This window comes from Vicugna pacos, chromosome 4, assembly GCF_048564905.1.
Source record: "Vicugna pacos chromosome 4, VicPac4, whole genome shotgun sequence".
Classification (NCBI taxonomy): Eukaryota; Metazoa; Chordata; class Mammalia; order Artiodactyla; family Camelidae; genus Vicugna; species Vicugna pacos.
The window spans coordinates 36,191,695-36,215,860 of record NC_132990.1 but is presented as its reverse complement, the minus strand read 5'-3'; the positions used below and the strand labels follow the sequence as shown (position 1 = coordinate 36,215,860).

At 41.8% G+C, this 24,166-nt stretch overlaps 1 protein-coding gene across 1 annotated transcript in view; it reads right to left on the bottom strand.

Annotated features, from left to right (window-relative positions):
* PGM5 (phosphoglucomutase 5) overlaps positions 1-4,788 on the bottom strand; it is a 159,900-nt gene extending 155,112 nt beyond the window's left edge. Inside the window, exon 1 of the mRNA XM_072959516.1 lies at positions 4,027-4,788. Within this exon, the coding sequence (XP_072815617.1) occupies positions 4,027-4,287 (261 nt within the window). The 5' untranslated portion in view covers positions 4,288-4,788. The remainder of the gene's footprint in view (positions 1-4,026) is intronic.
* Positions 4,789-24,166: the final 19,378 nt, after the last annotated feature.

Below are 24,166 nucleotides of genomic sequence, written 5' to 3'. Positions count from 1 at the left end.
CCAGAGAAGGGCAAAGGCATTCTTGCAGACATTATGATGCATTTAGCTCTTCAACTCTTTAAGACATTAGAATAAATTGATAGATAAGAGGATCTAAACCCCTGAGGAGGATCTAAAGCAGATGGAAATAGAAATAGGATAAAAAACATCAATTAGTTACAAACTAACTTTAATCACAATTCATTTAAATAGCACTATTTCTTCTTTGTACTTAGTAGTTACTTTTCTTTTGCTCTTTAGCATGACATAGTTCGAATCTTCAAAGAGTGATGAAACACTTCTGGGGATCTTTTAGACAAATTCACAGTCACATAAAAACCACAAAAACAGGTTTAAAAAGTATCTTTCATTATTCACTTATTTATTCAAATTGATTATAGAAAAATCCAAGAGTCCATAGTGATATTCAAAAGAGTGACAGCAAAACAAAACAGAATTCATGTGTCACCAATGGAGGTGGCTATTTCTCCAAATCCTTACTCTGAAAATTGGTAACTAAAAAAAAGAAAGAAAGAAACATATATCCTGCCTTTCCAGAAGATATTACAGGATAATCAAATAGCCCAGCAGTGAGGAAAATGCCCAGTTTATAGAAAAATTTCAGCTAAACCATGTAGATGGAATTAGAGAATTTGAAAATCACTATTTTGAAACCACTGATGAAATAATCAGCTCAAGCCAGTATCATATTAATGCTAAATGCTAAAATAATTGAATAAAGGTTGAAAAGGAACTGACTATTCACATGATACAAAGCTTGCCACACAGGCTACTAGCTAATCCCAAAGGGAAAAATAATGGACGATACCAGCATATCTGTATAATCATCTCAGCATCACAAAGGGTGGAACAACCAGAGATTATGTTTCCTTGTATTAAGCAACTGAAAATACACCATCTACACCATCACCTATGAAATAATCTTGCAAAAAAAAAAAAAAAGAAGAAGAAGAAGAAGAAGAACCTGAATCTAATTAAGCCTTTAGAACTAACTTCTAGTACACACACAAATGGGGAATAGAGTGAAAAGTTTAACGACACCATAAAAGTAATCAGAAAATTCCAGAAAGGGGTGCGAGAGACATTCTACAGGACAATCAACCAAACTAGTCTCCTCAACAGATCAATATCACTAACAAAATAAGAATAAAGAGGGAGGTACTTTCTAGGTTAAAAGAGACTTAAGACAAATGTAATATGTGTTTCTTCATCAGAAGAAACTAGTTTGAACAAATCAGCCAGAAAAGACATTTCACAATAACTGAGGAGATCTGAGTGTGGACTGTATCAATAAATGATACAAAGAAGTCATTTTTTATTTTGCTTGGAATGATAATGTTATTGTAATTATCAAGGAAAATGGTCCTTTTTTTTTTTAGAGACCCACACTGAAGAATTTAGGGGTACAATCACATTTTCTTTAAAGTGCTTTAAAATATTTTAGCTCTCATAAAGATAAAACAGATACAGAAAAATGTCAACAATCTAGGGTATGAGCATATGGATCTATTCTCTCCACTTTTCTGAAAGCTTGAAAATTCCATAACTTTATAATAAAAAAATTTAAATTCCCAAATTGTACAGATATTTGAGAATCTATTTCAACTTTATGAGATATTAAAACATTAATAATGTAGTTTATCATTTTAGAAATTCCAAACTTCTGTTCTTCTCCAGCAATTAGATAATCAAACAGCAACTACAGTTTTTTACAGAAAAATCAATTCAAAGCAAGATTTTTCAGAGAGAAAGAATGCACCCTACCCAGTGAGATTCAAGGCAGTTCAAAGAGAATAAATTCTATTTTCTACTATTTTTCTAGCCTGTTAATGAATATCCAATGGGAAATCAAAAAAGGCCAAAGCATTTTGAATCAAAGTTCCCCACTCATGAGCATATCAGCAGGCCAGGTCAGGAGGCAAGTGCATCCCCATCAATCTGCAGTCATGAGAGACCAACCATGTTTACAGTGGTCCCTTTAAAGCACCTTTCTCCTCACGCCAGCCTTCTGATTATCCACTTTGCTTTAGCAAAAGCTCCTAAGAAGGTGAACAAAATGAGGAAAAGATTGCTGAAAAATGGCTGTTTAGAATTTTCATAAAAGTTGACCATCCATTTCCCCGGTGCCCATTCATCTTAGAACTAATATTTTCAGATTATTTAAGAGCTGAGGCTTTTATGTGGACTTTGTCATCCCATCCTTTACAGTAACTGCTAGATTAAATTGGATTCTGTTTGAAGCACATATTAACATACGCTAACTATCTCCTAAAATAAGCACCACTCTTAAAGTTACTATAATATGTCTACCAGAAAAGACCTATTGAACTAAGAGGTTGAAGAGTCTTTAGGGTAAAATGTGCCAAGAAATAATAAAGCATATTAATAATTTGCCCAAGCAAATCAACAACTGTAGCTTCAAAAACATCCTGAGCTTCAATAAATATGGTAGAGGCTATGTTTCTCTCACTCCTTGGGAAAACTGGCCCAGGAAGGAGTGTGACAGTGGCTACAGCTCTCCCAAGTCTCCTTATTCTCCATCATTTCCCTGGAACAGCTTTGTCAGACAAGAGTAAAAGACCATTTGTCAGTCTCTCTCCAAATCCCTGATTCAAGCCAACTTTCACCAATCCCAAGTGAGGAGCCAGAGAGAAATACAAGTCTGGTATCTCCAGCAGCATCATCTGCTGGGGATGGAGATCACAATTCTACCACCCAACTCATCCCCACCCCCAGCCAGGCCCTGCTTCTCCCAACTGCTCTTTGGTTATTTGAAAAAAAAAAAAAAACTTTCCCCATCCCTGAAACACTGAGAAGGAGAAATTATAGTAAACAAATGTGAAGACTGGACAACCTCAAACCTTTTTTTTTAAAGCAAGAAATGAGAAAAAAGAGAGTTGGGAAGAAGTTAGGGAATTCAAAAGCCAGATAATTGTTTAGTTTCACTTTTTCAGAGGGTCACACTCATTTATACATCTGCAGAGGTTTCACTTAAAGAAAAGTTCTATGTGTGTGGATCTGATGCGTTAACAAGGCAGAAATTCTTTTTTTAGACAACGTTTTCCACAGAGAACTCAAGGACTCTTGAAGTTAGGTATCCCTCTAGAGGTGCTTTTGGCTTTGGAAAGGAGGAAATCAGGGTATGGGGATATGCAGAGGTCGTGGGAGAAGGGAAAGAAAATGAGAATGAAAACTGCAAGGGAGAAGAGGCATGAAATGCTGTCAACTGCCAAAGGGCATCTTGAACAGAAGTTGGGAATTGCTTTAAGAAAGGCATTGCAAATCTCATTTCTGAACATTCAGAGATGTGCCTCCCGGGAACTGAGAGCCCAGGCTGTATATTTTCAAATGGATCTCCGCCTCATCTCTTCCCTAATCAAATCAATCATGAAATAACTCCACAGGGTTAACGAACCAATGATATTAAATACCTTCAGGGTCCAGGCTTGCCAAATATGTCAGGGATCAACATTGAAGAGAGAGAGAGAGAGAGAGAGAGAGGAGGGGGGAGAGAGGGAGGGAGTTTTCTGAGACAACCACTGTTAAATTTGGCAGAGCCGAGATTTAGGGTGGAAGATGATTGCAAATAGGACACGGGTGGCGAGGGGAGCTATGCTGGTATCCTAGGAAAGAAGTCTGTTTGGGGACGAGTGTAGGGAAAGCTGTCAGAGCAAATACTGTTCGAGGGCTGAGAAAGAGAAAGTCGAAAAGAACCCTGAGCAGGTGCGAGGCAAGGGTAGAGTCCTGGGGGAGCTCAGGGCGATGTGGCAGGTAGGGGATGCCCGACGGGAATCGAAGGGCCAGGAACCCTTAAGGCCTTTCTGGGCGGCAGACGCGACACAGCCCGAGTGTCCCGGGTGTCCCGGGAAGGCTGTGGGGAGCGGCGCTGGCGGGACGCGGGCGGAGGGGACCTGGGGGAGCGGCGATTCCGGGAGCGTGGTGGGAGTCGGGGCTCGGCCAGGGCCGGGCTGGTGGAAGGGGCAGGCGGCGGCGCCGCGGGTCGCGAGGGGCGGCCGGGTCACTCACCCCGTTGGCCGCAGCCATCTGCACCACGATCTCCGTGGCCGTCCTGCTGAAGTACCTGCCGTCGCTGCCCACCACCATGGTGCAGCCCTGGCGGTCGCGCAGGTCTATGGACGACAGAACGCTCTGGATGAAGTTGGGCAGGTAGTTGCGCTGGCCCTCGAAAAGGCCGGTGGGCCGCCTCAGCCCCCCGCCGCCGGCCGGCCGCTGGTCCTCATAGGGCGCCGTGGGCACCGTCAGCACCGGGATGGGGCTCCCCTCCATGGCGCCTCCTGGCCGGTCCTGCCGCGGCTCCGGGAGCCGGAGGGAATCTGCGGCCCGCCGGGGCCCCCCACTAGCCTGGCGGCGCGCCCGGGCTCCGCCTTGCGCCCAGGCCCCTCCGCGGCCCGCCCGCGCCGTGCGCCCCGCGCCCTCCCGCCGCACTGACAGCTCCTCCCTCTGCACGCGGCCCCTCGCTGCCCCCTCAGAGTTTGGCCTCAACCTTCCAAGAAAGTTTGCTCCCGCCCAACTTCCTCTCCGCTCGGAGCGCCCGAGGTGCCCGCAGTTTCTTCTCCCAGCTGGACTCACTTCGGGGGCGTCCCAGAAACCCCTTCCCAGTGCCAGCTACCTCGACCCCGGGGTCGCTTCCTCTAGAGCCTGGCCCGAGCCTTCCCCCGGGATCCTGTCTCCCCCGGGCACAACCTCCGCTAGAAAACAGCCTGGCGGTGGTGAGAGCTTGAGCAGGATTTGGGGTCCTCTCCCGCACCCGCAGCCCCTCTCCCCTCCCACCCTCAGCCCTGCCTCCAGGCCTCCCTGGGAGTGAGCGGTTTACAAGGACCAGTTTCTCTTTTGAACAAGGACAGGGGAGGGAGTTGGGAGGGGGCTGAAACCTTTTGCCATCAGCGAACAGCCCCAGCCAAAAATAACCCTGGAAAGGCGAGCTGAGAATTGTTATCTTCTGCCAGCGCTGAAATTGGAGGCTGGGCGCTGTGAGTGTGTCTGTCTGTGTGTGTACACACACCCCCCACCACCATTTGTTGCCGGTAATCACATACTGTCAGGCCCTTCAGTCCAGCAGGACCCACCCAGCCATCCACACTTAGCTCCAGGCTCTCTTGAAGGCAGCGCACTTTTCAGGAAGAAAACATTTTTTGTCCTTGCGTGTTTGTTGTGGGTTGCAACAGCAGCCACACAGACGGGATTTCCTTCTTCTTCTTGCCTTTCTCACCCTCCCTAGCCCGGCTCCTGCTTAGAAACAGGCTGTCCCACACTGTGTTTGTCCACACTGCCAAGCTCTTACCGGGAGTCATCGCTTTCACTCGGAGAATGGAAAAGCCCCTTGTAATATCTTACCGATGTCCGAACAAACCCAAAATAAACAAGGACAGGGTACAAGAAATGGGGCTTTCATGTGCATTCTCCCATGGCAGGTGGGGAGCAGAGATGTTCTTCCCACTCTCCATAAAGCCCACCGAAAACTCCCAAATCAAGAAATTCTCCATAGAAAATCGGAGTGAAGAGAGAACAGGCTAAAAGGACAAAGCCCAAAAAGGGAAGAAATAAATAATTTTGCTTCTATCTCCTTTCACTCTCAAAGCATTTTTGCACCCACTGAAGTCACTGAAATCTCCTGCTGCTTCTCCTCCTCCAAGTGTTGTCCACTTCTGGGACTAAGCTTGACTTGCTAGGGTTATAAAGGGTTTGATCATAGTAAGATGACTATGAATAACAGCTCACACTTATATGCTATTTTGTAGCTGATAAAAGGCTTTGCATCTGCTTTCTCTTTGGAGGCTCAAAACAACTAAAACATGTAGGAATGGCATTTGTATCATTCTCATTTTATGGATGAGAAAAAGGAGGCTTTCTGTGAGGTTGAAGGAAGTGCCCAAGATGGCATTGGCATTCGGTCCAAATTATTGTATGGCCCCTCCCCTTTTTATTAATATCATTAAAGTGTGAAGTCATCAACTGAATCCTGTTGGGGCTTTTTAGCTTTTCTCTTAAAACAGCAAAGTTTTTGTTTGTTTTTGTGAGTTTTTGTTGTCATTGTTGTTTTGTTTCTACTCTGTCCTTGAGCCCCCAAGAGTTCATCCCCCAGTAAAGTTCCTGACTCTATGGATGAGATAGCCTTGTCTTAGCACCAGATAGAACATAAACTCTTCTAAGGACCTGTGTATATCTCTATGGCGTGGGATTTTTTAAATCACTTCCTAGTAACATTTTATTTTGCAAGGAAGGACAGCATCATTCCCAAAAGAAGAGAGAGTGGTAAGTCCTCTGTCCCAGTAAAGAAGGAAATGATGCAACCCCTAAAACGCAGAGATGAAGGTCTCTGGGGCTCCATCACTCCACTTCAAGGACCTGCCTCTCTCCTGACATCACCGTCATTCTCCCCTGCCACAGCCCAGCCCCTTCCAGAGGGCTGAGGACAAGTCACGTACATCTCAGACAAGATTTTACAGCTTTACCAGCCATGAGGAAAGCCTCTTCCCTTGGTTCTAATCCTCAAATTCCCAAAGACTCTTGATTGGTCCAGTCTGAGGCAATGTGCCCAATCACACAGCAGAAACCCCACGGTGAAAGGCGGAAACAGTCCCTCTAAAGTCAGGGGGTACTGGTCCCCAGAGGGAGGAGAGACAGGCAACCAAACCGTAACTGTATGGCATACTCGGCACTTTCACCCATCAAGTCTTTCAAAAATTATTTTTGTTTCTCTGACTTCATATAGCACTTTATATCACTCATAAGGAATTTCTATAAAGCTTCTACAATGCTGCTACACCTTTCTATATGTCTTCTCTCCTCCAGCTGTATGTGACCTTGGAATAATACCTTACCCTCTCCTGACTTCAGTGTCATCACTGTGAAATGGCGAGTATTATAACCCCTACCTCATCAACTGCTAGGAGGATGAAGGTATTAGTACAGTGCCTGACAAACAGAAAGGCATTCAGTAAATGTTAGATGATTGTATCATTGCCAGCAATGTCATCTTTGTCATTATTATTATTGTCCTATATAGCCAGAACTACAGTTTATATCTTTGGAGACCACTACTGTACGTGAGGATCTTTGGGCAAAGGTGATAGCATATAAAGTTCGGTTGAATTAATCTGTGGTTTTTGCCAATGGAAACTCAAAACATATAGAGGAATTTGCCCTTGAAGCATACAAAAAGGGTTTATGAACTAAAGAAATCTCTTCAAAGCTGCCCATTTTGATCAAGTTAATTCCAATAAATGTGTCACAGTGATGGAGACAGGAACCCAAGAGGGCCCAACAGGCATTTCTTACCTGCCCACAGTTGCTTGCTGGTAAAATGTGAAGGTCAGATTAGATCAGTGTTTCCCAAAGGGTTTTCTGCAGAACACCAGTGCCTCCCAAACGCTGCACAAGCAAGGGTATCATGTCCGAGTAACTTTAAAATATCTTGCACACTCTAGCCCATTCTTGGAGCTTCACTATGCACACTTTCACATCGAAAACTGAGGGGTCCTGCAGAAAAGACATCGGTTTAACTTTTTTTTTTAAACTGGTGCTTTTCAACCTACACTTACACAGCCAGTTTGCTTAGGGAAAGGGTCTCAGACCAGCTTGGCCACTCCAGCTAGTGACAATCCACTCCCTGTTTTCATGTGTCCTCAGTGGGGTAGGTCAGGGATAAACACATTTACCTGATTCTAAGGGGCTGGTCACCCCTTAGAGCAGAGTTCAGAGCTTTTCAGCAGGGTGGGTCTGGGTCACAAAGAAGGGCAGCCTTGTTCACCTACAAATGCCGTCCAGCCTTCTCTAAGCCTCTAGGGAAAGGCTTCTCACTGAGAATTCTCGGCATGAAACAGGAGCAACAGATACATCCTTCCTTCCCCTTAGGATTTCCTTGTTCTCAAAAAGGTGTTAGCCGCCACCTTCACACAGAGACTACACTACCTGGCTCAGCTAGACCAGTATTTCTCAAAAAGAGAATTCGGGATAGAATGAGTCTTGAAACATTTCATACTTTATCCACCTTCTTGTAAGCAGATAAAGCACATTAGCAATATTAGACTTCATGAAGTTCTGCAGGAAAGAAACCTGTTTAACGTTAACCTAGCATTTCCAAATTTTATTTGACTGTGGGGCCCGTTTCCAAAACACCTATTAACAGATCAAGAGCATTAATATTCCATGAAACACTTTAGATCTTTGGGGTCCCTTCCAGCCACATCATTCTATGGTTTGCTTCTTTACTTATAAGGCATTAAAAGATTCATTTCTATCGGACTTCCATTTAGGAACTTAGCAGAATGTGCAAGAGGGAGCAGGTAAAACTGCCCAATTAAAAAAAATACCCTTGAGTGATTTTGAGACTTAAAATGAATCATATATATATATATATATACACACACACACACACATATTTACATAGAATTTAATTTTCTATGTTCTGTTCTTCCACATTCCCTCACCCAGATCCCCTGGCTGGCAGGAAAGTCTGGCACACTCATCTGGCCCATGGTTGCCCTATATTCCTACTGAGTTGGAGTTCACTTCTAATCACACAAGTAGTGCTAAAAACATGCTGTTGACTCATTGACTCTACAAGCAGAAGAAAGGCCAAGAGTACAGGACAAGAGGCTGAAAAGCAGGTGGAAAATGTTACAAGGAAGTTCCTCTAAGGAAGGGCTAGTTTCCTTTTTAATCTGCCCAAACACCTTCTGGTCATGGAGAAAGTCAATTATATATTTCTCCTAAAATACTATCTCCCACTAAGCCTTCTGTTCCCCCAACAAATGAAATAATATATAGTGATTCCAACAGAACTTGATGCTTCTCTACTTCCTTCAGTGTAAGGCCACTATGTGACTGTTCAAGTGATGGAAAAGGGCATGTCACCTGCGTATTTTGTAAATGTTTCTGCACTTGTCTCTGTGTTCTCACATCTCAGGCTTCAAAACTTTGTTTCCCACCTTCATCAGTGACTACCCATGCAGCCTTGGACAAGTTGCTTACCTTCTCTAAAGTTCAGTTTCTGCATCTGTAAAATGGACATAACGCTAACTACCTCCTAGGGTTGATGATCATATTCAAAGAACCAGTACATGGAAATTGCTTAGCACAATGCTTGGAATATAATAAGGGCTTAGCAAATGCTGGCTGTAATTATGATGGTGACAATGATTATTACCATCACTAAAATAATAATTATTGCTATTATAATCATTATTATAATAATTACTATAATATTATTACTATAATAATAATGATACTTAATCTTTGTGTCAGATAGTATTGTCTTTGAGGCAGCAACGGACCAGGTCTGATTAACCTTTTCAGCATAATATCTAGCATGAGAGCACATGCAAATTAGGGAACTAGTGTTAAGGATGAAAAACATTATTTTTACGAACCTTAAAAATTTTGTAAGTAACTGTGCAAAAACAGCCCTCAGCCTCACACAAGGAAAATCCAGTTCTTCTGGAGTTGGTTTTTGGAGATAGCCACAGGATGACTGGGAACACTGAAATGTTGTTTTAAATCTCCTGAGGCCAGGGCAAGACGGTGATGGGCAAAACGCATGCAGGTTTGTTCTCCTGACTTCTGCATGCGCTGGCCCCAGCTTTGAAAATCACTTAATGTTGACTAACTCGTAAAAATGATGGGTTTTGGAAAGCAAAAGGTTTCATTTTAATTCATTCTTACCTAAAACTAATAGGCCTCTGATCTGCCAAGGATGAAGATTTGATGTCCAAGAGTCCCCTACTGCATCTGGAAACAGCAGTGACAGACAGTAGCAGAGTATTAAAAACTTTATAAAGAGTCTTATCAAAGTTCTTTATTTTAGAACAGGCAAAAAGGTTTACTTTTCTAAAGGAATCATAATACTTTATGACAGTTGAATTTTGTAAAGTCTTCAAAAAGGAACACAATTTAGATCTTTATTAAAAAGGAAATGTATTTTCCATGTTTTACTTAAATTATATTCATCATTTGCAATCAGAGCTCACATGGAATTTTTGTTGGTGGTTTTTATGTTTGGGTTCCAGGAGAGACCCCAATATATGGCTAATTTCTGAACAAGTACTATAACATTCCTATGTAAAGTCACGTTTTAAATGCTATTTTATATCCATCTATGTCATGAAGCTAAATAGCAGGTGTGCTGTACAAGCCAGTATTCCTGCCTTGTGAATGCTTTTTTTTTTCAGTCATGAGGTCGGGGTGAATTTGCATGACAGGCCGTGAAATACTGAGTTATCAGGACCAGCCAGTTTAATGCCATCCTCAAGTCCCTCTAGCCCAGGTTTTTTTCACCCACTTATCAGGAACCACTGTCCCCAGCAATTCTAGGCACCCTGCCGGACAAGTTTTCTCCATGAGATCCTTCCAGCCTTTCCCTCATTCCTTCAGAGCACATCTACAGAGGACATATGCATTTGAAAGGTCACTCAAGCAAACAGAGAAACAATGCACACAGCAATGGCATTCTAAGCTAGGGTGTTCTGGACACGCTGTTTTAGCTCAAAACAGTGCCAGTGGTTGGGGTTTTCTGGGCTAAAATATGGCTCCCAGCTTCACAGGGATGCCCAAGGGTCCTTCATTGTTTGGCATTTTCCCCCTGTTTCTCATGTTTCCTTGGAAACCAGAAAGCAGTCACATTTCATTTATCATGGAATTGATTTTTCCAACCTTCAGTAGGAGCTGAAATCAACCTGGGGGTGTGTATCCAACAACTGTTCTCTTTGTGCATCTGAGATTCCCCCAACATGTGTGACTTACTCAGGGACATTGTTTGTGACAGCAGCTTAGAGCTCAACAGTAACATTTTGTCACTGACCCTGCCAAGAGTCCAACATAGGGTGTTACTCCCTTTCACTGTGTCCAAATTTCTGACAGATATTAATCATTGGGATTCAAGCATGAGGAAATGGAATTTCTGAGAATTCTTAGGAATTCCAAAATTCATATTAGCATTCTGTAATTTTCATAATACTGTACTAACATATTTTTGAAAAATAGTAAGTGACCATAATAATAAGCAGAGAATCGCTTTTCTGTAATAGGACTGTACGAGAAGTTTCCACGGTCTTCTCTTAAAAAAGATGTAATAATAAATGTATGGTTTATTATTAGTAGTATTAACCAACATATTGTGATAAAATTATACAATCCAGTAACACGTAAAAATGCTCTCTATCTGAAACAGACACAGGATAATAGAAAACATTAAAAAGAAATGAACATTAACACAAAATAAATGCTAAAAATAACTTTTAAATTGGAAGAAAATTCCACAAATATTTTAAAATTATCATTCTTAAATAAAATTTCTGACCCCACAAAGCATCAATTGTCCTCTCCAACAGAATTCAAATAATGCAGTATTTGGATCTCCTGGCCAGGTTCAGAGTACTACAGAGAAGCAAACGTCAGAATACCCAATTTAAGGACATATTTTGTTTCCAAAACCTGGTTATTTCTTAGAATACCACTCAAACAATTCATTAAAAGCACACTAGGCCATAAACTTATTAACATTCATTCACAAGAAGGATTCGCTGTCAGCAGCAGACAGAGCCATGAACACACACTTAGACACTTAAGAGTGACAGACACAAAAAAGAATGACTGACGCTTCTCTTCCCCTGCTCACGTCTCTGTTCCCAGAAGTGCTGACCTTGACCTTCAACTCTGTGCATCAATATCTCCTGCTCTTGCTTCCAACTTGAAATCAGTCGGTTTCTTTGAATCAGTAACGTCTCCACATGGACTATTTAATTCTTTAATAATTCTCACACGAGAATTTTAACACTTCTTCTGGTTTTCTTGATTTCTCACTGATTTTTCTCAGAATCCAGAATTCAGGAGTCCATATACATTTCCCAAGAAATGCCAGGAAGGAATTCATGAATGGAAACACTCTCCTTGTGTTCCTTTTCAGAAGAAACCATAAACATAGAGCTTTCCTTCTCATCTCCAAATTTTCTCTGCTCACTGTGGTTTCACCTCTGGAGATGCCCTGCTCATAATTTTCCCTCTTCTGGGAATAGCCCAAATACCATGAGGTGGACAGGTTCTTGGTGGCTGTTTCCTTTCTGTCTTACCCTGCATTCCTGACCATATACAGGAGGTTGACCTAGGGAGGATACCTGGCACAGAAGGATTTTCTTACTGTCTCTGAAATCTGAATATTGGAACTCAAGACATTTAGAGACTGGGGGCCACTGTGGTTTGGCCATAATGATACTGATGATGGGTGTGGGAGGGACTGAATCTACAGTTACCTGTTGTTCATATCCCAGAAGCTGCCCTAACTCCCATTTCTCAGTCATGGGATACTTAAGATGCCCCCATATTCTTCATGAAATCCCTCTATAGTTTCAGCTAGCCAGAATTAGTTTGTTGCTTTCAATCAAAAGAACCTTAGCTAATACATCATTATTCCCTGGCCCTAATTCCTTTTTCCCCCTTTTTTTTGTTTTTTAAAATTTCATTCATTTTTTAACACCTTTATTGTGGTATGATTCCTGTACAGTAAACTACACATATTTCAGATGTACAATTTGATGAATTTTGATAGATGTATAGGTGATAATGAAACCACCACCACAATCAAGACAGCTAACACTTCCATCACTCCCCAAGAGGTGCAAATTTCAAATTCCCAATTTATCCCTTCCCACCCTCTTTATCCCCTGGAAATTATAAGTTTGTTCTCTATGTCTGTGAGTCTGTTTCTGTTTTGTAAATAAGTTCATTTGTCTTTTTTTCAGATTCCATGTATAAGTGATATCATATGGTATTTTTTTTTCTCTTTCTGACTTATTTCACTTTGAATGACAATCTCCAGGTCCATCCATGTTGCTGCAAATGGCATTATTTTATTCTTTTTTATGGCTGAGTAGTATTCCATTGTGTATATGTAGATATGTATACACAATGGAATACCATATCTTCTTTATCCAGTCACCTGTCAATGTACATTTGGGTTGTTTCCATGTCTTAGCTATTGTAAATAGTGCTGCTGGGTATATATCCGGAGGAAAATATAATCTGAAAAGACACAGGTACCCCAATGTTCACAGCAGCACTATTTACAATAGCCTAGTTCCTTTAACTTTCCAGGAAAAGAAGGAAAAAGTGACAACATAAGATTCCATTTATCTATCATTTGGAAACACACAAGGAATACTAGTACAGTTTATGATACATATATGTAGTATGGAGATAAATCGTGACCAGTGTGCACATCTATATAAAGATTACGGTTGCCTTCTGAGGTGGGGGAGAACATGGGCCAGGAAGAGGCACAAAGGAAGACTTCAACAGTTATAGTAATGCTTGATTTCCAGGTGATCACATGACCCAATTTGCCTGGAGCTATTTAGTTTACATTTGTTATCCCAGCATAATTATCAACAGCAGCCCCCTCTCTCTCAAGAGCATTCCAGTGTGGATGTTAAGCTCTATGACCACACTTTAAAAGCACTTCAGATAATTATAGAAAAATACTTCTCCACATTTTCTTCTACATTTGAAATATTTTATAACAAAATGTTTTTGAAGGGGAGGTAATTAGGTTTTTATTTATTTTATTTATATGGAGGTTCTGGGGATTGAACCCAGGACCTCTTGCACGCTAAGCACACACTCTGCCACTGAGCTATACCCTCCCTCCTCAACTGAGCTATACCCTCCTCTCTATTTTTTAAGTTGTTACATATATACAATATTGCTACCAAAGCTCTTTACTTTGATATCCCAGCCATGAATCCCTCTAGAGCACCTTCCGCATACAGCTCTTGTGAGGATTCAGTTGAGACCAGCTCTCTGAAGCATTCATCAGTGACCTGCACTGAATTAGAGACAGTCACCATTAAGGTGACATTTCTTTATATTAACCAAGTTTCTGGTAAGTTATTTAGGGATATTGTAATTTCAATATTGTATGTAGCTTACACATTCATGGGGTTCAAAATTCAAAAAATACAAAAAAGGCAATGAAAAGCCTTCCCAGCCCTGACCTTGTTTATCTCCCTGGAGACAACTAAATGTTTCTAGATTTTTAATATTCTTAAAGAATGTCCTATGTACAAACATATATATTTGTGTGTATATATTACCCCATTTAAAGCTCACAAAAACTCTTTGATACCATTATTACTCCCACAGTACAAGATGAAACTGAGACTTGGCAAATGATGTGACTTACTTAAGGCCATATAGCTGGTAAACGACAAAACTCAGACTCAAATCTCCTAACCACCACAGGTATTGTCCCAATTTTTGAAAAAGAGAAAGTGGAATTAACCTACTAAAATGAAGGCCTATTTCAGGCATTGAAGAAGCAGGCACCCACACAATCAGGCTCATTTGGAAAACTCACTTGCCCAAAAGTATCTCCCCTTGTCATATGAAATTCCACCATTTCAGAGTTTTACTTAGGAGCTTAGAGTGACCTGCTTATCTCCTAGACCCTCTAATTAAAATAGAAATAGAAATCTTGGAAGGCCAAATATATACAAACACTGGGAAATTTGCAGGCTCCCCTTCCTAAGGCACGGCCCTGAAGGGGAGGGTCAGATGGGGTGAGTAGGGGGCATCCTGGAGTAGTAGGGACAGGAAACTGAAAGGCAAGATAGGATGTGACAAAGAAAACCCACCTCCTGGTTTCTCCTTGAACCTGCCCTGACTGAGGTTCACTAGCTGCAGCCACTGACCACCATTCAGAAGGCCAGTTAGTCTGAGCTGGTTTTAACATGATGATGAACACCGATCTGGTCCCTTCATCCAACACTTGCATCTAGCTCTTCTTTTGACCAAGGACACACACCCTGCAGGAAGAGTGTGGCAGATTCATTCTCCCACCCAGGAACCTGAAGGTTCTGAGTTAACCAGGACCACCCCCGTAACACCTGCCAGTTTGTATCCTGAGTCGTGAGTGACAGTCCCCTTCCCTCCATGCATCAAATTCTTGGTCTGGCAGAGCCCTGAACACAGCAACATCCAGCTGTCTGGTGGGCAAGTCCCAGGTATCCAGAGGCAAGAAAACCCATATTAGACTCAGGAATAATGGACCAAACTGCATTGAAAAAGACCTAACTGTCTGAAAAAGGATATTAAGAGCTTCATTCAGCTTGCATCAGAGCCAATCCTCAGAACCAACTGGAAGCTCAGATATAACAAATTACAAGATGGAGGGAGTGTGTATATGTCCATGAATGACTGAAAAATTGTGCTGAACACTGGAATTTGACACAACATGGTAAAATGATTATAAATCAATAAAAAATGTTAAAAAAAAAAAAGATGGAGGGAAAGGAGGGGTCTTGCCTTACCTTGGCAAGAGCTGGTAACTGGCTTGCGTGGTATAAAATATTTGTTCTGAACAAGTTTCTATTGCACAGCACAGGCAACTATATTCAATATCTTGTAGTAACCTATAATGAAAATGAAAAGGAATGTATATGTACGGCTGAAATATTATGCTGTACACCAGAAATTGACACATTATAAACTAACTATAATTAAATTAAAAATAAATAAATAAAATAAAATAAAATATTTGTTCCGGAGCCAGATATTTGCCTGATAATTTGGATACTGCTTGCACAAACAGAAAAATAACTTATGAAAATGTGTTGCTGTCTGCTTCTTAGGACTCAGCTACCTATAATTACAAGGGAAGGCAACATTTTCATCCAAAGTGAGTGCCTTTGTTTGCCTTGGCTGCTTATTCTAACATCAACAGCCCCTCAATAGTGTTGAAGATCACAATTAACCTCCTCTTTCTCCATCCTTCTCATTCCTCCCATACAGTTTCAGTTGCACAAAGTCCACCATTAATAATTCTTTCTGCTGAAATCTGGCTGAGGAAGAGCATCCAGACACAGAAGACATAGATCAGGGAGTTTCTTCCTACTAGAACTGCTGCTTTAGCTTAACTTGAAAAGGTCCACACCCACTTCATAATGGAAAACATCTGAACCACCAGGTCTTCCCACCAGCAAGACAACACTTCTGCTCTCGGCATGCTCCATTCTCCATGCAACCCACAGATTGCTTGCTGAGAAACAGAGCCTGCCTGCCAAGAGAGCAACATTCCACCAGACCCTGATTTAGCAAGACATTTCCATATCATACCCCCAACTGGTTGGAAATCCTCCACTGCTTTTGTGAGAAGCTCTAACTCATCTTGCTGAATTTCCTGATTTAAAAGTCTAATTCATCTCACCAAAAGTGTGACAGAAGGAAACCAAGTCCACCAGGCTTCTGCCAGATTGCCCCAGACCAAAGCTCCTGCATCTTCACTCTTTAAAAAAAATTGGTCCAAATATGCTGTCCAGTGGGTACCAGTCCATTGGTCATCCTCTTACTCTTGCTGCAGAATCTTGGCTGATAATACTGGAGGAAAAACAAGTTTATCAATTACAGCAGCCACTAAACTCACTCCTCCATGAAAAATAATAGCAAGCCTGTCTCTTAAGCTTATGAAATAAGCACTGCAAAATACAAAGGAGTCACAGTTTCAACATGTGATACACTTTCTCTAAGCAGTGAGCTACCTAGAGATGCAATGTTTACATTGCAAACCCTCCCAGAGTAGGGATTATGAGGCTCAGCTGTCCTTCAGTGTTCTGGGATGAGGGAGAAGATAAATAGGTCTGCCAGGGGACAGTGACTTAGGGAAAAAGCCTATGAGAAAAAAGGAAGTAAATCTATTTGCTAATTATAAAAATCACACACACTTACATGCAACTATACGTACATACATGCATATATATACTTTTTTAAAAAATATGGCTTTCGGGGGGAGGGTATAGACCAGAGATAGAGCTCATGCTTAGCATGCACTAGGTCCCGAGTTCAATCCCCAGTGTCTTCATTTAAAAAAAATAATAATAAAATAAATAAATAAACCTAATTACCTCCTCCCCCAAATAATTTAAAAAATAAATGTATATGGCTTTCACACATGTAATCAGCCCATAATGACTTCTCCTGGCTAATTTTCATGGTAAATCTTTTCTCCCTTTCCTGCAGCTTTCTGGGTTCCTTTTTTTTTCTTCTTTTATATATAAATGATCAATTCACTTTCCATAATTTGTAGTCCTCTCCCCTTACCTCTCCTACATTATCTATTTACACCACCGTCTGCCACAGCTACTGGGCATCCTCAAACTCTGCAACCTCCCTCTTAGGTTAGAACAGTCAGGCATGTCCAATAGGCACCACTACATCATCCATACTACTTTATTTAATTTTTTAATCGCATTTAAGAGAAACATCAAGATTGCAAACCAGAAGGAGACAGAGCTGCCTCCACGTATCTCAGGAGAAAAAGAGTATCATATGAAGAAAGTTTATTCTACTAGTCAACAGGAACAATCCTTCTGATAACAAATCCTCCTCTGAATGCACTTGCCAGACTGATTGGAAATGCACACGGGAAAATGGTCCAACAGCACCACTTACAGTAAGAGCTGTTAAGTGCAACGGAGCCAGTCCACGTCAGCAAAGAAAAGCAAGCTGGCTCATCAGAAAGGTTGACCTCCTCGGGTCGCTGCAGAAAGATTGTCCCCAGGACAGGAAGCCAGTGCAATTAGTTTGTCATCACTTGAAAGGAACACACAGATTCCAGCAAATCCTGGGGAGGAAATGTTCATATCATTCTGTGCTAACCGATGAGGAATGACTCCCACTTGAGACAAACTGATTTTCACCAAAGGCCCCCAGTGTCTGGAAATATAGACCAAGGAATTACATCTGGTATATATAAATAAAGTGTTTCTTCCCTTGTAATCAAGGCTCTCCTCAAAACTCAAACAAATCCAGACTTTAGGATCTGCCTCCTCCAACTTCTAACTAATTTGCTTTCAGGGTCTCTAGGTCAAAAAGAAACACAGCACAGAGACATTTTTCTCCTTAAGGATCATACACAAGTTCACTCAGTCTGTTTCTTCTCCACATAGATCAACAAAGCCATCAGACCTCCATCCTCCCTTTGGCTCCTTCTTGGTTAAAGTAAGATAAATCTTAGACTCTGTCTGCAGATGGCAGATTACAGGCGAGGGAGGCTTGGCTGGGGGATACTTGCATTTGGAAAAGTCCGCTCACGCCTCTGTACACAAGCAAGCCAGAGTGGAGAAGCAAGAGTAATTATGATTGTGTTTCAATTCCCCAAACTCTACAATTAAGAATGGAAATTTCTGTTTGTCCCTTCCCATGTGTTGGTGAAAGAGGGAGTTTCAGTTACCCTTTTTATTGGCTACATGTTTAAATTTATCAGTGACTCCATCTTCACTTTGCCTGGGGAAACCCAATTCAGAACACACTTTCAACAGCTTTAACATCCTCAAATCAAAGAAAAGAATCAGCAGTAATATAAAGTTCATAATTCAAATAAGGTCTTGTTTCATCTCATTTTTATTTTTAATGCACCCATCCCTTCAAGTTCCATAATCAGATAAGATCACAAACCCTGATTGGGCAACGATGTTATTAGAAAACGCAGTTCTTACAACTCAGTGTCTAACCACACTTTTAATAAGCCCTCCACCCTTCCCTACGTATTCCCCATTAGACATCCCTTCTCAAGTTTAAAATCATAGATAACCAAGATGTGATGTCTTAAGAGAGTCTAGTGACTGACCAGTCCTGTAATTTGATGGGTGAAGACATTAAAGCCCAGAGGAAGTTAAGCCATTTGTTCCCAATGCCTTAAGTAAATAAAAGGGAAGATGACCAGTTGACCATCCCACTAATGTTCAAGGGCAGAGGGCCCAGGATCACAAGGTATCTGTAAATTGTGCTACACTCCTGTCTTCTCATTTAGGAATTTCAGAAAATCCTTATTTTGAGTCGGAGTCAGTGACTTCTTTTTCAGGCTCACTGAGTCCTGTCCTCATGGGCTGTCACATGACATCCTGCTATCAAATCACACAAAGACCACTTAGCAAGTTCAAGAAATGAGCCCAGCTCCTTTCCCCATGTCTGGTAAATGAGATCTATCCATTAGAAGTTGTCAGAACTGAAACTTGCAGCTCCCCCCGATTTTGATTTGTGCATAAATGAATTATTGTGTTAAGACAGCCTTCCTTGCCTTTAGTGAGCAAGACTTTCTTTTTTCACATTTTTATAGTGAAATATTAAATTAAAAAGTGGGGGCTTGTTTATTTTCTGACCTCTTATCCACCTATAATTTTCCTGTGGACATGAATGATTTGTTTCTGTCTTCCTCCCCAGTGACTAAAAGAGTATCTAGTGCAAAGCAGGCACTTGACAAGTATTTTTTTTAATAAATAATGATTCCAGCAACCCAGTACATGAGTGTCGCAGAATGCCTACCCTCACAAGATCTTGTGGTAGCTCACAGTGGAAAAAAAAAATGTGACAATGAATATATGTACGTTCATGTATAACTGAAAAATTGTGCTCTACACTGGAATTTGACACAACATTGTAAAATAACTATAACTCAGTAAAAAAAAATGTTTAAAACAACAACAACAGCAACAAAAAGAATGCCTACCCTCTAAATGATCTAATCTCATGCAACCAATCAAAATCAAGGGCTACTTTTTTTAAGCTCTCATAGCCCTTTCTGCATCCGCTTTCTCAGTATTTCTCATCCTCGTAATCATCATCCTCTCAATCATTCTCATCCTATCCTCGTAATTTTGCTCTGTCAACTATCTCTATTGTTATTTATTTAAATAGGCTCACTTTCTGAACTTAAATACATGTTTTTTAAAAGGAACCTTTATAGCTATTATATATTGAAGGCCAGTATCACTTGCTCTAAGTAACATCCTCATAATAATAAATTCACAACTATTAAACAAATTTGAATGTTTACCCACACACACTCTAAATTCATGAAAGATGTGCATATGCTTTGGAAAATAACTCTGCATTATCAACTCAGTTTTCTCAGTGTCTCTAGGAGATAGGTAAGGCAGGAAAAACTATGGGCCCAAAGAGTAAAGGTGGTGGCCCAAGCAAGACAGCAGCCAGATAAAGACAAACCATGACCGGGAAGCCAGGTCTACTAAACCCTTGGTTAATGCTCTTTCCTCTGATCCCAGATTCTGTTTCTCCAAATGTTGCTGGCAACCCAGAAGCCTCAGTATGCCCTGGAGGCTTGTAAATACTATAGAAGTTCAGGCTCCACCCCAGGCCTACTCAGTTAGAATCTGCATGTTAACAAGATTCCAGATGATTCAGGTGCACATTAAAGTTGGAGAAACCCTGGTCTAGACCAACGTTTCTCTAACTTGGCAGCACATTAGAACCACCTTGGGAGACTTAAGAAATACTGATACTCTGCCTCCCAGAGTTTCTGATGTAAGTGTCTGGGGTTTGACCTGGGCCTAGATAGTTTTTTGAAACTCTTCAGCTCACAAAAAGCTGGCAGCGTATAAACAAGCAAGGTGTGTACGGCCAAGTTTAAGAAAGAGGAGTCTAGATCACTGGTTCTAGAATTCTAGCTGCCTCCAAATCACCTAGAGGGCTTGTTAAGCCGGATGGCCAGGCCCCGCCCCCAGAGTTTCTAGTTCAGGGTGTCCTGGTGGGGCTGGAGAATTTGTATTTCTAACAAGTTCCATTGCTGATGCTACTGGTCCTGGGAACTTTGAGAATCCCTGCTAGCTACATGGACCATACAACATCAAAGCTCAAACTCATTCTAAGAACTTTTCCAGGCGCATTAACAAGCTGGAGTTTGAAGCAAACATCCTAAGGGTGAAAAAAGTTTCATTGTGAACTATTTAAGGTATTTCATCTGTTCCCTCACATATTCTTATTTCTCTCAACGTAAAAATGTTAGGGGTAGCGCCCAGCTGGCTTGCCTTCATCATCAGAAAATCTTTTCCACCAGAATGAGGTCTACACATAAATTGTAAAAATATCTTGGGATACAGCCCCTGGAAAAGCCCCGAAGGAATCCAGCTCAGGGTTCCAGCCCAGGTGGGCAGGTTGCAGCCATCCCTGCCTGTGTGAAGAGCGCCCCCTGGAGTTCTGCCGCAGGTGGTGCCCTGAATCTGACATTTGGCAGAAACCACAGCCTCTGCTTTCCCTCAGGAAGGCACCCAAAACCGTTCTAAGGAATCCCTTGAAACCAATGTTACATCTAGGACAGCATGCTTCTCTGAAAGCTCTTTGCCTTTTCATCAGATTTACTATACATAAACAAAGAAAAAAAAAACCCAAAGACTCAAAGGTTTCTCTCTTTTCAAAATTCATACTCAATTCATCGCACATTGCCATTATCAGTCTGTGCAAAGACCTCCTCTTGCTTTATTTTTTTCCCTCTTATTTCTGATCCCCACATTCATCCCCCTTACTTCTTAGGCAACCTCTCTGATATGTCAGAGTATGTCCTTAAATATGAGTGTACCCCTGCAGAAATAAGTAGGGCTGTTTTGTACGCATATGTGGCTTAAAATCACACAATGGCATCATATTATAAATCTTTTTTTTCTTATTATTGCACTCAACATCACGCTTTTAGGACCTATCCATGTTGATTTATGTCCACCTAAGAGCACCCAGCTACACTTTGCTTATTGAGCAGTCGCCTTTATACATCTGTTTCTCACGCTGAAATCAGCGTGCTTTGGGGTCAGAGCGTTTCAGATTAAGCAAGATTGTTTGCTGGAGTTAATCTGACACCAGATGCATTTATCCCTCTTTTAGGACTGTAACTAATTCCTTTCCGTTCCATGTGGCCCTGCTCGCTAGCTGGCATCACAGGTGTCTTCTTTAAAAAGAAAAAGATTTTGCGCCTTGGTTTCCTGGCAGTCCCCTACTTTGGGGGCTCTTTGTCATAAAATTTGTACCAAAAAGCATAGAGATGGAATCCTCCAAGAGAAAAGTCTCTCTAGAATCTATGATTTATCCTTGCTTAAAGAAGATCATTCCAACCTATGAAAAAGTATTTAAAAAAAATAACAAAAGTTACCTCAATCTTGGATTACAGGTTTTAAATCAAAATGAAAAAATAGTCAAATTGCTTATCAGAGAGTGTTCTGTGCTTACTCTTACTTACTCCTTTTGCAGATGTAAGTAGTAAATCCAAAACCAAACTCTAACAAGAAAGAGAGGTGAACTCCCACCAACACCCATGAGGAGGGAATTGGCTCATACAATCACCCTTAATTAAAATGTATAATTTCCACATGTACGTGAGAGAGAAAAAGAATGCATCTTTGCGCCTATTTCCAGCCCAATCCTTCAAAATATGTGAAATTGTACTTCTTTATCAACAGAACCCTATAAAGTGATAAATATAAGATACCAAGATTTTAAATGTAAGAAATACTTTCCTCAAGATTCTGGGATGAGCCTTTCACATTCCGTAGTCATAAAATATTAAAAATAACTACTGTGTTTTAGGTGTTTCTAATGTGTCAGGCACTGTACTAGACATTATTTGCACATTTTCCCATTTAATCCTCATAAGCCTAGGACATAGATTTTTTAATCTCTGTTTTCACGATGAAAGACCTAAGACTCTGAGAAGAAAGAAAAAGAAAACTTGAATTCCATTATGCAAGATTAGCTCATTTCCCCTGAGCCAAAAATTACATCTCCCTTCTCCTAAAGCAATATTCTTTAACTTGTTTCCCCCTCAAGGGCCCATCCTCCCTCTCCCTCTCAGACTTCAGCCCCCATCTGGAATTCTCTGTGAGTACCCACCACCTTGGTGTTCTTCCTCCCTTCTCCCCTCAGCCCCTGGAGGTCTGGGTGCGTCTCACAGCAGTGACACAGGAAGCCACTTCCTTGGTCCATAACTAACTCAAACTCTGAATCTCCCTGAACCCACGGCCGTCCCCTGTCTTAAATCCGCTCCTGCCTAGATTCCTCTGGCGCTACATGATCTCAAGTCTCTTCTGTCTCTTTCCACATCTGCCCAGATTTTTCTTCCTTGGCCACCCTCATGCATCCATCCAGGCACAGCACAACTCCTGCCTCAGTCTCTTTCCTTAGTTCCTGCTGGTGTCCCATCAGCCCCCTCTCCCTCAGACTGGAGCCTGTGTGTTGGGTAGTTCCCTTCCCCACCCCTAGACCCTCAGCCCTTGCCCACCAGTGGCTAGCACAGGTGCCTGCCAATTTCTCAAACTCTGCCCCTTCCACAATTTCCCAGTGTCAGCCATTTATTACCTCTGTGAGCCTGGGCCTCAGTTTCCTCTTGTATGAAACAAACAGCATGAACACAATGATCTCCAGTGTCCTTTTCAGGTGTGTCATTCTTGCACAGTTCCTCTCCATAAACAGAGCAAACTCAAAACTCTTCAACCCGGCATTCAAAGCCTTCCACTCTATGCCCGCAGGCATCTCTCCCTGCCTCCCCCACTCCTGGAATACTCTACAGGCCTCTCAGCCTTTCCCTGAAACAGACCTGGAGGTGCTTCTTTATCTCCAATATCTGCTTGCCAAAGTCCTGGGTGAACTCCAGAAATCTCCACGCCTCCAAGCAGCTTTCTCAATTGAAAACCATTCCCCTCCCATCCGTCACAGCACTTGTGACAGTCTTCACAGTGGCAGAGCTTGGTGAATTCGCACATGACCCCGCCATCTACCTGGGAAGTTCTAAAGGCATTCTAGACTCCTCCAGACCTGTAGCCAGACAGCTTACGTTTATTATTTTCTGAATATTATGGCATTCTGGCATCTTCAAATACATTTCTAGCTGAGGAGAGACTGTCCCTCCCAGGGTCAGCCAATTCTTAGAGATCACAAAAGGCCCAGCCAGAGCCTACTTCTGATATGCAAACTAACCAGTCCAGAGTCATCTTTTCTCTTCCTGGTCCTTACAACCCAGGAAACAATATTCCTCTGCCTCAATCATCCCAGGTACCAGGCAACTGGAGACCACCCTGTAGCCCAAAGCCCACCAAAATTTCTCACACTAGCCAGTCATAAAAGGGAACCCCAATATAAGCTGTGGCCTAAGCTCTCCCACCTGAGACCATCTTCTGCCTCCAGACCACCCTGGTGTTTGCCCCTGCAATTCTGCATGGCGCGTGCAGTGACACCCTCTCGAACCTGTGAGTACAAAAAACTTATTCTTTCCAAGCCTCATTTTCATTTCCTTCTGTGGCCACACTGACTTATCATACCATATCTAATATGAACATTCTCAAGACAGGGTTCAACTTCAAACCCCACTTCTTATTAACTC